Source organism: Mesoplodon bidens (assembly GCF_964165515.1).
Source record: "Mesoplodon bidens genome assembly, chromosome: 6".
Lineage (NCBI taxonomy): Eukaryota > Metazoa > Chordata > Mammalia > Artiodactyla > Ziphiidae > Mesoplodon > Mesoplodon bidens.
This window is the reverse complement of record NC_138162.1, coordinates 8,126,671-8,140,532: the sequence shown is the minus strand read 5'-3', so window position 1 is coordinate 8,140,532 and position 13,862 is coordinate 8,126,671. Positions and strand designations below refer to the sequence as shown.

Sequence of the window (13,862 nt, the reverse complement as noted above, 5' to 3'; positions counted from 1 at the left end):
TGGTTACGGAGCATCTGGTCCGCCCGCTCCGAGCTCAGCATGAGGCACCCGGCAGTGGGCAGCGGACAGGGGAGCTCTGGTTGTTGCAAAGCTGGCCATGGTTTTGGCTGAGTGACTTGTTCTTCGAATTGTCTTACCTTGATTGCGTCAGCCCTTTGCAAAGAGATGGCCGGTTGATAGCTGTGTCTCTTCTTTCCAGGACACCATTGAAGACAGACTTGACACCAAGCACTACCCGTACATCTCTACCCGCTCCTCTGCCTCCTTCAGCACCACTGCGGTCAGGTGAGTGTGAGTCCCTGAGCAAGCGAGCAGGGAGCAAGTGGCACCGTGTCTGGTTGGACGGCAGCCACACGGCAGTCCTGCTGTGATGCTGCATGACCCTCGAGAACCCTCCCACTGCTTCTCATCACAGTCAGGGTGCAGGCCAAGTCCTTGCAGCGGCCCATGAGGCCCTTCCCTGGCTTCCCATTCCTCCCGCACTCCCTACTCCTCCCCCACTTCAGCCACACCAGCCTCCTTGCTCTTCCCCGAACACACCAGGCTTACTTCTGCCTCAGGACCTTTGCACTTGCTTTTCCCTCTGCCTGAAATGATCTGTCCCCAGATATCTCTGCATGGCTCACCTCTTTTCTCATCCAGGTCTTTAATAAATTGTTACCTTCTCCCATCTTCCCTAACCACCCTGTTTAAAATTACAGTACACCAGTCTTCCTAGCAGCATTATTCCTAACAGCTCAAAAGTGGAGATGACCTAAATGTCTATCAGCTGATGAATGGATAAAAAACACATGGTACATTCATACAATGGAATATTGTTCAGCCAAAGATAGGAATGAAATACTGATCCATGCTGTAACATGGACAAACCTTGAAAATATTATACTAAGTGAAAGAAGCCAATCACTAAAGCCCACAAACACTGTGATTCCATTTATATGAAATGTCTAGAACAGGCTAGTCTCAAGACAGAAAGTAGATTGGTGGTTGCTCGGAACTGGGGATGGGGGTAAGGGTTGGGGAATGGGGAGCGACTGCTAATAGGTATAGAATTTCTTTTTGGGGTTGATGAAAATGGTCTAAAATTGATTGTGGTGATGGCTCACAATTCTGTGACTATACTGAGCACCACTGAATTATACAGTTTAAATGAGTGAATTGTATGATACATGAATTATTTCTCAATAAAGTGTTACAGAAAATAGTGAAACAATGACAAAAACTGACAGCACCCCAACTTCCTGTCTCCCTTCCCTGCTTTTTCTCCATAGATTACACCAGCGCTTAGTGTGCTGTTAGTATTTACCTTGTTCACTGCCCGTCTCCCCCGACTAGAACGTCAGCCTCATGAGGGCAGGGATGCGTGTCTGGTTTATCCTCAGTGCCTAGAACAGAGCCTGGCATGTAGTAGGCACTTGGTGGATTCTGTCTTCACTTTTCATTCATTCGTTAATTTTAGTAATTAAAGGGATGAATACATCATCTGCATAGAGCCGCACTTCTCAGATTCATCCTTGATGGAAACGTAGATGATGGAAATGTGGATGCCTTGGGTCTGTTGGGTTTCTGCCACGGACCTGGTGATGCTCAGACATTTCTCAGCTTGGAGATGTGAGCAGGCAGCATCCATGCTTCCATCTCTGGGTTCTCCAGCCCTCTGTGTTTTCTTGGCCGCCCACGAGGCCTTGTGCATATGTTTTCGAAAGCTCTTCCTCTTGTTCACCACCTTGCCATGTTCATCCAGAAGCTTTTCCTGCTATGCTCTGCAGGCCACATCTCCACAGCCAGTTCCTGGGACTCTCAACACTAGGCACACGTTTTGCCTCCAGAATCTCTTCTCTGCCTCCCTCGTGTGTGTGGCCCAGGCTCCCAGGGTAACACTTTTCAATCCATGTGCCTCTACTAGTACTTTGCCCGTCCGTCTTCTCTCTCCACCGCGCCCCCTTCTGTCATCCCTGTCAGGCCTGCATGATGCCAGTGGAGGCCAAATGTTTATTGCCAGCGTTGGAGTGAAATACAAAATCCCACACAGTACCACAGCCAGGCTGGCTGACAACGGCAGACAAACAAATGATTGCACAGGCAAAAAAAAAGTGACTGTGAGGTCCTCTGGGCTGACCTTCGTGATGTGGAAAGTGGCTTTAATGCTGTCCTAAGTCAGGAAGAAGGGTAAAGATTCCACTGTTCAGAGAAGCCTTGCTCTCCTCGTTCTGTTTCAAATGTATCTGAATTTAATTGAAAATTTAGATGACACGGACAAATGCATTTTACAAATTACAAAAATTGACAATTAAAAAATAGAAACTCAGTGACTCCTATTAACTTTTTAGTTATTTTTAAATTTTCCACAACAGAAATTCCCAACCCAATGGATGCAATGGTGAATTCTTCTGGTATTTTATGAAGAAACCACTCAACATTAACACATTTGCAGATAACAGAAAGAGAGAAGAAACTTTCCCACTCATTTTATGAGTACATGATCCTAAAAGCAAATCTGAAAATGGCATTAAATGAAACTTCCCTCAAGCACAGAGAGGCAAATGTTGTAGATAAACTATTAGCAAACTAAACCCAGTGGCATATACAAGGAGCAGTGCATCTTGCTGAAGGGTTTGTTTGAGGAATGCAAGGCTGATTTAACACTTTAAAATCCTCAACGTAATTCTCCACACAAGGAAAAATATATATGATCTTCTTAAGAGATGGCCCCTTGTTTTGTTGTGATTTTTGTTTTGTTGTGATTTTTGTTTTGTTTTCCCCATTTTCTTAGCCTGGAAGCAACCAATTTCTCATTGTTTCCGAGAACAAGGTGAAGGCTCATTGAGGGAAGCCGGGGCGGGGGGTTGGGGGGGGCACCTGGGGAACCGTCCTGCCACTGAGATGCCTGTCGTTCAGGAGGCAGCTCCGTGTCACCTCCTCCAGGAAGCCTTCCCCAGTGATGCCCAGTCGGCACTAGAAGTCCCTCCCCCATGTTTGTTCCCACGGCACTGAGCTCCTCTCCTTGGGGTGAGATGCAGACCCCCACCCTCCTCGCCCCACCCACCCTAGTTAAGCCTGAGTTCTTGGTTGGCCAAGAGCCACATGTCACTCAGGTCAGCTCCTCGGTGCTGGGGCAGCCCCAGCCCAGTGAGGCGCCTGGTGCACATCTGTCCAGTGAATCAATGTGCCGGCTACAGACAGGCCCTGGACTCTGTGGTCCCTGCTCCCTCCAGCAGAGTGTCCCAGACAAGCCCAGAACTGTACAGCTGGGGGGAGACACTGGGACCAACATCACGTGGGTGAAGCTGCTGAAGGTCCAGCTTTAAAGCCGACCTGAACCCGTCTGTTGCTTGCATGACGGGGTCACAGCACAGGCGCTCATAGTGATTCTTCTCCCGGCAGCCAAAGCGCTTGATAATTTGCACTGCAGTTCACTTCAGCCAACACGCGCTAAGCGTCTACTCTGTTTCGGTCACTGGTGTACAGAACGAGTGTGTAACGTGTCATGGAGGTATGAAGTATAAACACTGGATGCAGATAAATATGATTAATATATTTCTCTCTCCCTCTCCTCCCCCTCTCTCCTGCCCCAGCGCCCGCTATGGGCACTGGCATAAGAATAAGGCCCCAGGGGAGTACCGCAGTGGGCCTCGCCTCATCATCTTCATCCTGGGGGGCGTGAGCCTGAATGAGATGCGTTGTGCTTACGAGGTGACCCAAGCCAACGGAAAGTGGGAAGTGCTCATAGGTGAGTGGGGCGTGTTTTCTAGAGGGAAGGGGCCGCTTCACTGCACTTGGACTCCATTCCATGCTTTGGTGTTTCATTCTGTCTTCGGTTCTCTGTTGCCCCTGAAAAACTTAAGTCTCTAGACATGTTTGTGGACGGCAGACGCTGACGAGCCAAGGGTTCCTTCCTCATGTCTGCACTGTGTCTCTTGACGAGTGGCAGCCCCATGTGGTGGGAAGAGCCTGGTCACAGGCTCCAAGAGACCCAGGCTGATATTCCTGCTCTGCCACTGCCACGTGGGTCACCTCGAAAGTGCCTCCCCTCTCCACGCTGTTATTTCCTTACCCACGAAAATGGGGTTAAGAGCACCCACTTACAGCCTGAACTAGGCCTGGTGCTGGCCCGGGGCTGGAGGGTGGCGGGTAGGGTGGTGTCAGTTTCCTGGCCACCAGCCTCACGTCCAGAAGACGCTCAGTGTACGGCAGGTGAATGATTACCGGCTCCTTTACCTGTCCGTTGGAGATGCACAGACGAGGAGTGAGAACAGATACTGCCTGAAACATATTGGCCTGACTTCTGGGCTCTGCTGAGGGTTCCCCTAGCCAGTTCCTACTACTTCAGGGTCTGTCATACCCCTTCTGGTTATTTCCTGCTGGTTTTCCAGAAGAAAGGAAGCAACTTATAAGAGCTGACTTAAGGCAGCAGGAGATTTTTCTCCTTTTTCACGCCTACAGGAACTTCTCCAGTTTCTCGGCTGGAAGAGGAAGAGTGAGCTGAGAAAAACCTTGCTTTCTCCAGATGCCTTCCTTTTGTCCCATCTTGCCCTTAACAAAATGGAGGTGCACCTGCCCAGAGTACCTCTTAACATTGATTGGCAAGAGGTGATCAGCACCTACGGCCCTGGCTGGGCCCCGCCCTTGCCCTGGTCTCAGTAAGATGCGTCAGTTTTATACCTCCACTCTGGGGGGGCCAAGGCGCAGTGCCCCCCAAGCTCTCAGAGTAAGCAGGTTCTGCAGACCCGTCCATATGGCCGTTCCTGGGTGTATCAAGATGGAGCTGGCACTGTCTTCACAACGCGCCTTCCAGATACCACCATTCATTGGGGAGCTCACACCTCCCCCTCCCCTCCCCACTCCCTGAAGCCTCCCCTGTCTGGTCACCGTTTCTCCCTGTGTTCTTTCCTTTCTGGTTACGTGGGACCCCCTGCCAGAGCTCTCGGTGTTCCCTGCTTGCGTACGTGTTGCATGAGCGTGTTGGCTAACTCTCTGCTCAAACACAGCTTTCCTGGGCTGAAGCCGTCGCAGCCAGGCTTCGCTGTAACCCCCTCTTCCACGCTGACCCGACCTGAGGTTCCCTGTTGGGAGGTGGAGACCCGGGGAGACAGGGTCGCCCCTGCGGATCGGTGGAGAGGCCTGGTGCAGACCGCTGACGCCCCGCTGTGTGACCCCGCCCGCTCTGTGCATGCCGGGCGTCCTCATGGCCCATGTGCGCATGTGCCGCGTGTGCATGGCGTGTGCTCCGCGCGTGCGCGTGCGTCTCGCTCTCTCGCACCTCATTGGCTGCATAAAACGTAGGCCTAAGTTGGCATGTTCCGGTAACGTACCTTTGTTCAAGCAGTCAGCCGGCCTCTGTTCTCCCACAGGTTCTACTCATATTCTCACTCCCACCAAATTTCTCATGGACCTGAGACACCCCGACTTCCGGGAGTCCTCTAGGGTATCTTTTGAGGATCAGGCTCCAACAATGGAGTGAGAGCCAAAGAAACAAAGTAAAAGCAGCTTATTACAGAAAAGAAACTCTTCCACTCTGAAGGGTTTTCTTTGATTTATTCCGTCACTCTTTTTATTTTTCCCTTTTCCGTTTATTAATTTGATTTTCTTTTAACAAGAAAATGCTTGCAGTTCTTATCACCGATTGAAAATGTGTCCGATGCTGCCCTCACCAACCCTACCCTGAGCCCCCCTGGGCTCCGGCTTACCAGCTCGCTCATGCCTTGGGTTACCTGTCGCTCAGTCAGACAGCTGCAGCCCTCTGGGCTTTAGACCAGAAACAATCACAACTGCTGTGCACAGTCCTCCAGAGGGAGCTGGACGTGGAGGGATGCCACAGGCACGGTGCCCCAGCCTGCTGGCCCCAGGGTGAATTTGTGGGCACAAGGCAGAGGACACCAGGCAGCCTCCGGGTTGTGATGTGGTGTGGGAACTTGAGAGTGAGACCAACAGGTCTTCAGGGAACAGTCCTGTCCAAGGCAGAACTCCAGTGGAGATGCCAGTCGGCACGCGATCACGAGGAAAGCTTGGCAGAGGGCGTCAGGGTAGACTCCCAGTCAGTGGTAGTTAGATACATCAATACCTTTTTCCCAGGGAAGACATTTATCCTGGGGAACAATTTCTAAGGGGTGATGGGGTCATAAGCCACCTCGTACATGGTGAACTCCAGCCACCGGTGGAAAGAGCTCATGTCTCCTGTTCCTCTGGGAAAAACAGCACTTAACACTCATTTGCTCTTTCAGTAATTGCTTTTATTTTAATTCTCCTGTGGATCCTTTCGAGAGTTGAGAATCATACCCCTCTCTCCCATTGGAGTCTCCTGGTCAGATTGAGAGCCTTTGGGTAGAAATCTGTTCTCCACGCCACGTGCTGTTTTTAAAGAGTGTCTTCTCTCCCGCCATGCTCGTGCCTTTATCTCAGTTACCCGGGAACCCATTGTCAGGTTGGCACATTACCCAGGTTTTATTCTTGTCCTCATTCCTTCCTCTCTCTTTCCACCCTTCTTTTGTGCTGGAAATCTCCCTTGACCTGTTCAGATGGCAGACTGACCCTGAAGACCTCACTGCACCATTAGTCATTCTTTAGTTTCATTACACATTCTGTGATGAGGCCACATCTTGTGTACCTGACTTCGTCTACTCTGTTGAGGATGCACCCTAGAAATGTCCCCACCCCCACCCCGGGCTGAAACATGGCCCTGTGAGTTACAGAGCGTGAGTCACCTGTCAAGTGAGCAGCGGACAGGCATGGACTCCAGCCTCAGCTTGGCCGCAAGCACCTGTGTGACTGGGGAAGGTCGTTCCCCCTGGGTCACAGAACACAGGGAGGCTGGATGGCAGGGCCCGAGGCTGCTCGGGCTCTGACCGTCTGTAATGCAGTCATTCAGTTGGTGGCTTAAACCAAGCAGCCCTACACACTCTGGCACACTCTGTGGCGACCCTTGGGGGAATGGACATCAGAACCCTGGCTGGGGTAACATCAGAAGTGTGCTTGTTTTTTGAAAGAGAATAAGCTCCATCCACGAAGGGCTTGCTCTAAAGGTCTGCACCGGAGGCTGTGCTGTTTAGCTCCTCTTTCTCCGCCTGGGTCGGAGATAGCTGCCCCATGGCAGTAGGGAGATGAGAAGCAGCAAGTGGTTGTGAGCCAGGACAGGGGGCTGGCTGTGGCCCTGGGCTACCTGCCATCCTGCCCAGGCTGCCTTCACCCTAGAAAGCGAGGCCAGTGGGTGGTCAATAAAAGCAACTAAAAAAACAGCCATTGTTCAGCAGCACCTTGGTAGGTTGGTAATCAGAGACATCTGGTTCTCGTGCAGATGGCAGGCAGGTGGACGGCATTTGCTGCAAGGTGTATTTCGAGGCTTCTCAAAGGACAAATGAGCAATGACAGACCACTTGCAGAGTCAGAAAGAATCACAAACCCAGACCTCAGGGGCTCCTGCTAGGATTCATTCTGGGATTCCCTGCTTTGGAAGATGCCTCTTCTTTGCACACTGCTTCCTCTGTTTTATGTTCAATCAGCAGAGAGGTCTCAGCTGCCATCAGAGCAGAGAGAGCACGAACAGACTCTGGCTGTTTGTTCCCGGCTTCTGAAATGCTTTGTTGAACAGTGTTGGATTTTAGAGAGTTCAGTTAAGAAAAAGTGAGGCACAGGGAGGTCAGACAGCAGGGGAGCCTTCCGACTTGCCCACTTCTGTTGCGATTGTCCAGGTGACCAAAGCCCAGGACACTGCAGGGCGTTAGAGAGGCTGGGTGGTCTCCTCCCCCACATTGGTATTTGCAGGAACTTAGCTTTTAAGAGATGGGTTTCCCCTGCTCAGCAGTGAACGAGCGTCCGCGGCGGGCCCTGTGTGCGTGCCAGTGCTGTGCTCCATCCTCCCGGCCCCACTCTCTCCTCCCGGCCCCTCTCTGTCCTGGAGCCGAGGCTGGCTCCCCAGGGCTGGGCTGAAGGGAGTGGGCATGGATAACTGAAGTGCACAGACGCCACCAAGCCTTGGCTCAGTCCCCGCTAATCAATCCATCATTCCTCTCAACTGTCTAAGAAATGAAATCTTTTGATTAGATCTTCACCTCGGTGCTCTAGGTGGTTTATGTTAAAAGTACTGACCATTAGGGAATGTCCAGGAGGCCTCAGGAGCTGATGAAAGGGGACCGAAAGGCTGGCTTAGACCTTATTATAGAGCACTTACACGGGAGAGTGTTTTTTTTTTATTATGTTGAGTACTTTGCTTTATTCTAGATCGAGGTCAGATAAGTTTCATTTTTCAGTGAGACTCAGATTTGAATCTGAGCGCAGAGCCGATCCAGTGCCCAGCTGCTTTTTCAGCGTTCCCTTACACATCCCCTCCTGGGGCAGGAAGCCACAGGGCCCCCAGAATTGAGAGCAGTGGCATGGCTTCTGGGCCTGGCTGTGCCACCAACACGCCTCACCGCTGGGCGTCTTGGATGTGGGTGGGCAAGACCACTGTCTTCCACATCTGGCAGATCATCACACTCACCTGGGCTGCTCTTAAATCTATAATTTAAACGTATCGTTCACCGGTACTGCCCTCAGTAGTGTGAGTCAGCAGGACTGTTTCAGCCAAATCCAGGAACAGCTAGACCAGCTGATCTGTCAGAACTGTGGTTCTCGGGTGCCGTCCGTGAGGAAGGAAGGATTTTGTCCTGGCAGAGGTCACTGTGTCTGGTCCCCAGCTTTGACAGTCTTTGGATGACTTTGTTTTGGAGACCCCCGTTCACGTTTCAGTGTTGCAGTTATGTAGAATAAGAGGGACCCTCAGAGCAGTAGAACCCACTTGCTGTTCTAGAGGGCCTACATGTCAGCCACCCGTGGGTTCAAGTGAGAACATTTGCAATGTTTGTGGTGGTGAAAAGCTTGACCAGGGTATTAAAGCGATACAGCTGATTGCGAAGCAAGAATTGGCCCTCAGGTGATTCGGATTAACACCAGCTGGTCTGCATCCTTTAAAGAGACGAGGTATTGATAGTTAGGGCCCAGGACCGTAACTGTTGCCTGATACTGTTGGTTCTGGAAGTTTTCTGCTTTCAGTCAAAGGTTGGGAACACCAGATGGGCAGCAATCAGATAATACCCGGAAGTTTTGAAGCGTGGATTCCTTCACCTCTTTCTGGCCTCCCTCCAAGTCAATCTGCACATAAGCAAGGGTAGGGGACACCTTGGGATAGGCATCTGCTCAGAGGCCTTTTGGCTGCAAGGGAGGACGTTAGGGACAGTTTCTCTGGCATGTGCATTGCCTTAACCTAGGGAGCCCCCAAGCTAATCCCCCGTACGGACTTCCCAGCAGCTGTCTTTCAGGTATAGACACTCAAACTGCTGCATCAAGTTGAGATTTGGAAGGCTTTCATTCTGCCATTGGTTCTGGTCAGAATTTGGTAATGTTTATCCCTGTTTCCTCATTTGTGGAGCAGCCTTTGACCTTTAGGACTAGTAGGAAGATTGATAAGGTCACAGAAATGAGTGTCTTCGGGGGAGAGGGGGACACACTGCTGAAACCGGTGTCACATTTGCCAAAGGAGCCTCGGGTCTGCAGGATGAGTCAGCTTTGGGCGCAGGGGCTGGCGCAGGCTGCACTCTCAGGGCATCACACTCTGCACCTCGGGGAAGTAGCTGGGGACTGGTTCCTCACTCAGCAGGCCCTGGGGGGGCTGGGGCTTGAGCTGCAGAGAACAGGATGTTGAGAAGCCTCTCACACCAGAGAGGGCTTCACCAGTGTTCTCCTGGTCTGGACTGACCAGGAAGGCTCCAGGCTGCAGTGCCAGCAGTCGCAGGTCAGCTGAGCAAGTAGCGGTCAAAGGCATAGGGACCCTGGCATTTGGAATCACTCCCAACAAGCCAGCCAAAGCCTTCTTTTGCCTGCCCTCAGGGTGGAAATCTGGCATCCCATGGTTTCTGGTCCCCTCCTCACATGAAGGCCCACTCGGCCGCATCTCCAGGGAGGCACATTTTCAAGTACGGGTCTCTTTTGTTCAGTTCTTCTCTCCCACCGGGATCTCTTTTTTTGAAGCCTACTGCTGCATGCATGCAGGCCTCATGCTCACACACCAGTCACTCCTGTTCTGTTTAAGTCCATGTCCAAACCACACGATCCATGCATCTTTTTTTACTGCACTTACGAGATCTCTCTCTCTCTCCTTATGAAAAAGGACTTCATTTTTTTTTCTTTTTTCTTTTTTCTTTTTGCAATAGAAGTATATCTAATTCCATTAGCTTAAATTTTTGCAAGCATTTCTAACCTCTTACAATGCGCGGTCTCTGCAAGGTAAGGCCTCAGGTACCCCGGCCCTTCCCCCTTCACACCTGAGGTCCCTCCCACCACGCAGTCCCAGCCAGCGGGCTCCCGGAAGGCAGTGGCTTCCCCCAGGTGCTCCACCCATCCACTTCTTCCTCCCTACCTGCACCACTCTTACCACACACAGTCCCCCCTGCTAACCCCTGCCCCATTCCCAGCCTCTTTCCCGGCCGGTTTGGAACTTCTCTCCCTGGCTTCACCTTGAGTTCAGGAGAGAATTAGAAGTGCAGCTGCCCTGTCCCCTGGCAGACGGCAGCGCTGAGCACTGATGGAGAGGCGGGCGCCTTCCTTGGTACAGCCCGGGACCCTGCCCAAGCCAGAGGGTGTGTTCTGTTTATCCACAGCCCTCTCATGTCTCCCAGGCCTACTATGACAAGGCCCCAAACCCCAGTCCCCAACCCCTCCCTGCATCTGGGTGGGGGAGGGGGAACGGCTACAGCTCTGGGGATAGAACAGGGCAGGAAAGGGGAAAGTGTTCGAAACCGGAGCCGGCAAGCTCACGGTCTTTTCTGCCTTCCTCCAGGATCCACGCACATTCTCACCCCACAGAAACTGCTGGACACGCTGAAGAAACTGAATAAAACAGATGAAGAAATAAGCAGTTAAAAAATAAGCCACGCCTCAAAAAAACGAACCCTCTCCCCAAAGTGCTCGCAGCCCTGACCACTGCTGACCGCCTCGGTTCCCTTGCTGACCCCCCTCTCCCTCCATCGCCTGCCCCAGCTCTGCACGCCCGGCCGGCGCTGTCGCCAGCTGCGTTCTCGTGTTTGGTGATGCCCTCTTCTCGTTTGAAACAAAATAATGCATTGTGTTTTTTAAAAAAAAAGAGTACCTTCTAGATGTATCCTGGAGGAGACGTTCGGTGTGAGGGACGCGCTGCTGGAGGGTTTCTGAACTGCTTAGGATGATGAATGGACACCTGCTCCCCATCGGTCGTGATTTTATGACCTTGTACATAACCCAGCGTGACACGTGCACATTGCTTGCGTATGAGAAGGTAGATGTTTGGGTGTTTTTAAAAACCCGTTTGGGATTGTTCCTGTTCTTGTTGGGAATCACTGAGATGTCCGTTCTTGGAGTATTTTAAACTGAGGATTAATCTGTTATCTTCACTCCAGTTCCTACCCCTCAGTGCCAGCTCTCATCCAGATAAGCTTGGAAGTGAAGCTCAGGTGACATCTCGAGAGGTTTGAGCTGGAGTCGACCTCTGCTCTCCCCAGGGGGCTCATTCCCCCCCTCCCCCGTGCTGGAGGAGGGCGTCCACAGGAAGTCAGGCTGGGTGCCTGTCGTGGCTCCCTCCCTGGCCGCTGCCGCAGCGCTGTGATCCTGTTCTGTGGTCTGTCACTGTCCCCAGATGAGTGAGGAACAAGCTCCCACCGGGGACCTGGGTCCCTTGGAGAAGCAGTTAGACCTGGTCCTTCAGACCAGACCCCCTCTTTCCCCAGGCATCACCCCCGACAGAGCCGCTCTTTCTCAGCAGGGTCAGCCTGGGTGGAGCTCACGGGACAGGAGCGAACCAGGGCAGAGTGAGTTCCGCAGGCTCCTGGTCAGAGGTCCCTTTCCTGTAGAGCACTGTCTGCGCCCCCGACACTTCAAACCACCTGAAGAGTGGCCCGGTGGATTTATCCAGACCCTGATCCCGCTCAGGTTATCCTCCGTTTAAGATACTTCCTAATACTTTATTTTGTGTAGTGTGGGGTCATATGTCGTCGTGCTTGTAAGAGAAAAACGATCATTTTATTCTCTGTATAAAAACGTAGCTGTATAAATCTTAGCTCTAATGCAGAAATTAAAGAAGCAAATGCAGGAAGGATGTCTCGACGCCCTCAGGACTCAGCAGCTCGTTCTCCGGAAGGGAGCGCACTATTTGTTCTGCTGCTGTTGTGAACTATAATGACAGTGGAAGTCACAAAAATGTCCCACGCCCACCCGCACCCCCCCCTTAACCCCTGCAAACCGTGTGTGTATATTACTGTCTTGTGGCATCGTCATTGCAAACGTGGTGTGTGCTAGTTCTCCGCGGCCCTCACTTCCCTTTCAGAATATACTCCTCACCCGCCCCATTAGATGCATCGTGGCATTCTCTTCTCAAGGCTTTGAAATCTCCCCTTTGCACTCAGATTAGTTTTCAGGTCTGTCTCCCTTCCCCCCCTTACAAGATCTTATTTCCTTAGGACAGACTGTAGGGACCTGCCTTGGTTTGTTTCTTCTTGTTACTGCTTGTTTTGTCCCCTGCCCTTGACCAAACGATCGATGCTCATGCTTCAGGACCTTGTTTGTCCGACGTGTTGGTTTTCCTTTCTCTGTTATTTATATAAAAATAATTTATCAAAAGGATATTTTAAAAAAAAAAAGCTAGTCTGTCTTGAAACTTGTTCACCTTGAAATTATCAGAATCTCAGTGTTTGAAAGTATTGAAGCACAAACATGTATCATCTCTGTACTGTTCTGTACTAAAGCACTCGAGTCTAATAAATAAATAAATCAGCGCCCATGCACGGTGTCCAGGGTGACTCGCAGCCTGGTTTTACTGTGGGGAGCGGAAGGAGAAAGGCTTTGTCAGTGGTCCACTGGGGAGGAGCCCGGCCACCCCTGGCTGTGGCTCGAAGCCTTCTGGATCCATTCACTGTTACTTGCATTAGGCTCTAGAGCTACCTGGCGTCTGGAGACGATCCATGAAGTGTGTACTGCACTGCCTGACACCAGGCAGTTCTTCCATCATCCCGTGTCTCTGTATGTAGAGCGTCTGTCTATCGCAGAGACAGCAAGGCTCTGTCTTGGCAGGTGGCGCCCTACTTGAGCCTGTGGTGCCAGTGCATTTCGGGCACGTGATGAGGTCATTTTACCTGTGGTACTGCTGTCCTCCTCCGGTCCTGCTGCCACACCGTCTAGCCTTCCGATGAACTTGTTTCCAGATCTGAAAAGCGTATCCTGCTGGTCCTGAAGGCTGTTGGTGACCTGGAGAGACTGTGATGCGTTTGGTCCCAGTGGGGAGGGGACCCTTAAGTTAGGGTTGGAGTCATACTGGAAACCTGCTAGAATACTGGGCGCAGGGGTGTGGGGTTCTTTGTAGGAACTTCCATTTCTACCCTTTTGTCCCCAGTCACCCTGTCATTCAAATTCTGATCTCCCTCGTACTGTTAAGAAATCCAACAAGTCAGGGCCAGTTGGTGGAAGGTGCATCTCCACAACCAGGCTATTGTCTGGTGAGACTTGCCTTAAGGGAGGTAATGATGACATTTATTGAGTCCCTGCGCCTTGTCAGGCCCCCTTGTATACCTTGTCTTTTGGGTGGGTGCTCTCCCCATTTTACAGATGAAGGAGCTGAATGGAATTCCCTGGCAGTCCAGTGGTTAGGGCTCCACACTTCCACTGCAGGGGGCGTGGGTTGGATCCCTGGTCGGGGAACTAAGATCCCGCGTGTCACAAAGCTCACTCCAGCAGGAAAGCATCAGACTCTCATTGTCTTAAATTAGTAGTTGCCTCACTGGTAACCAGAATGCCTTGGAGTGAGGTCCAAGATCAGAATTCTTAAATTCTAAATTGTTCTAAACTGAGTTTACATTAAAGCAAAGTCA

The 13,862-nt window shown here is 51.5% G+C and overlaps 1 protein-coding gene across 2 annotated transcripts in view; it reads left to right on the top strand.

The window, feature by feature from the left end:
* Positions 1-12,778, top strand: part of STXBP1 (syntaxin binding protein 1) — a 71,651-nt gene extending 58,873 nt beyond the window's left edge. Inside the window, exons 17-19 of one of the 2 annotated variants that reach the window (XM_081236901.1) lie at positions 200-285; positions 3,576-3,730; positions 10,808-12,778. In XM_081236901.1, the coding sequence (XP_081093027.1) occupies positions 200-285; positions 3,576-3,730; positions 10,808-10,890 (324 nt within the window). In that variant the 3' untranslated portion in view covers positions 10,891-12,778. Of the gene's footprint in view, positions 1-199; positions 286-3,575; positions 3,731-5,351; positions 5,487-10,807 lie in introns of those variants that run through there. The other variant, XM_081236902.1, reaches the window with a different exon arrangement.
* Positions 12,779-13,862: the final 1,084 nt, after the last annotated feature.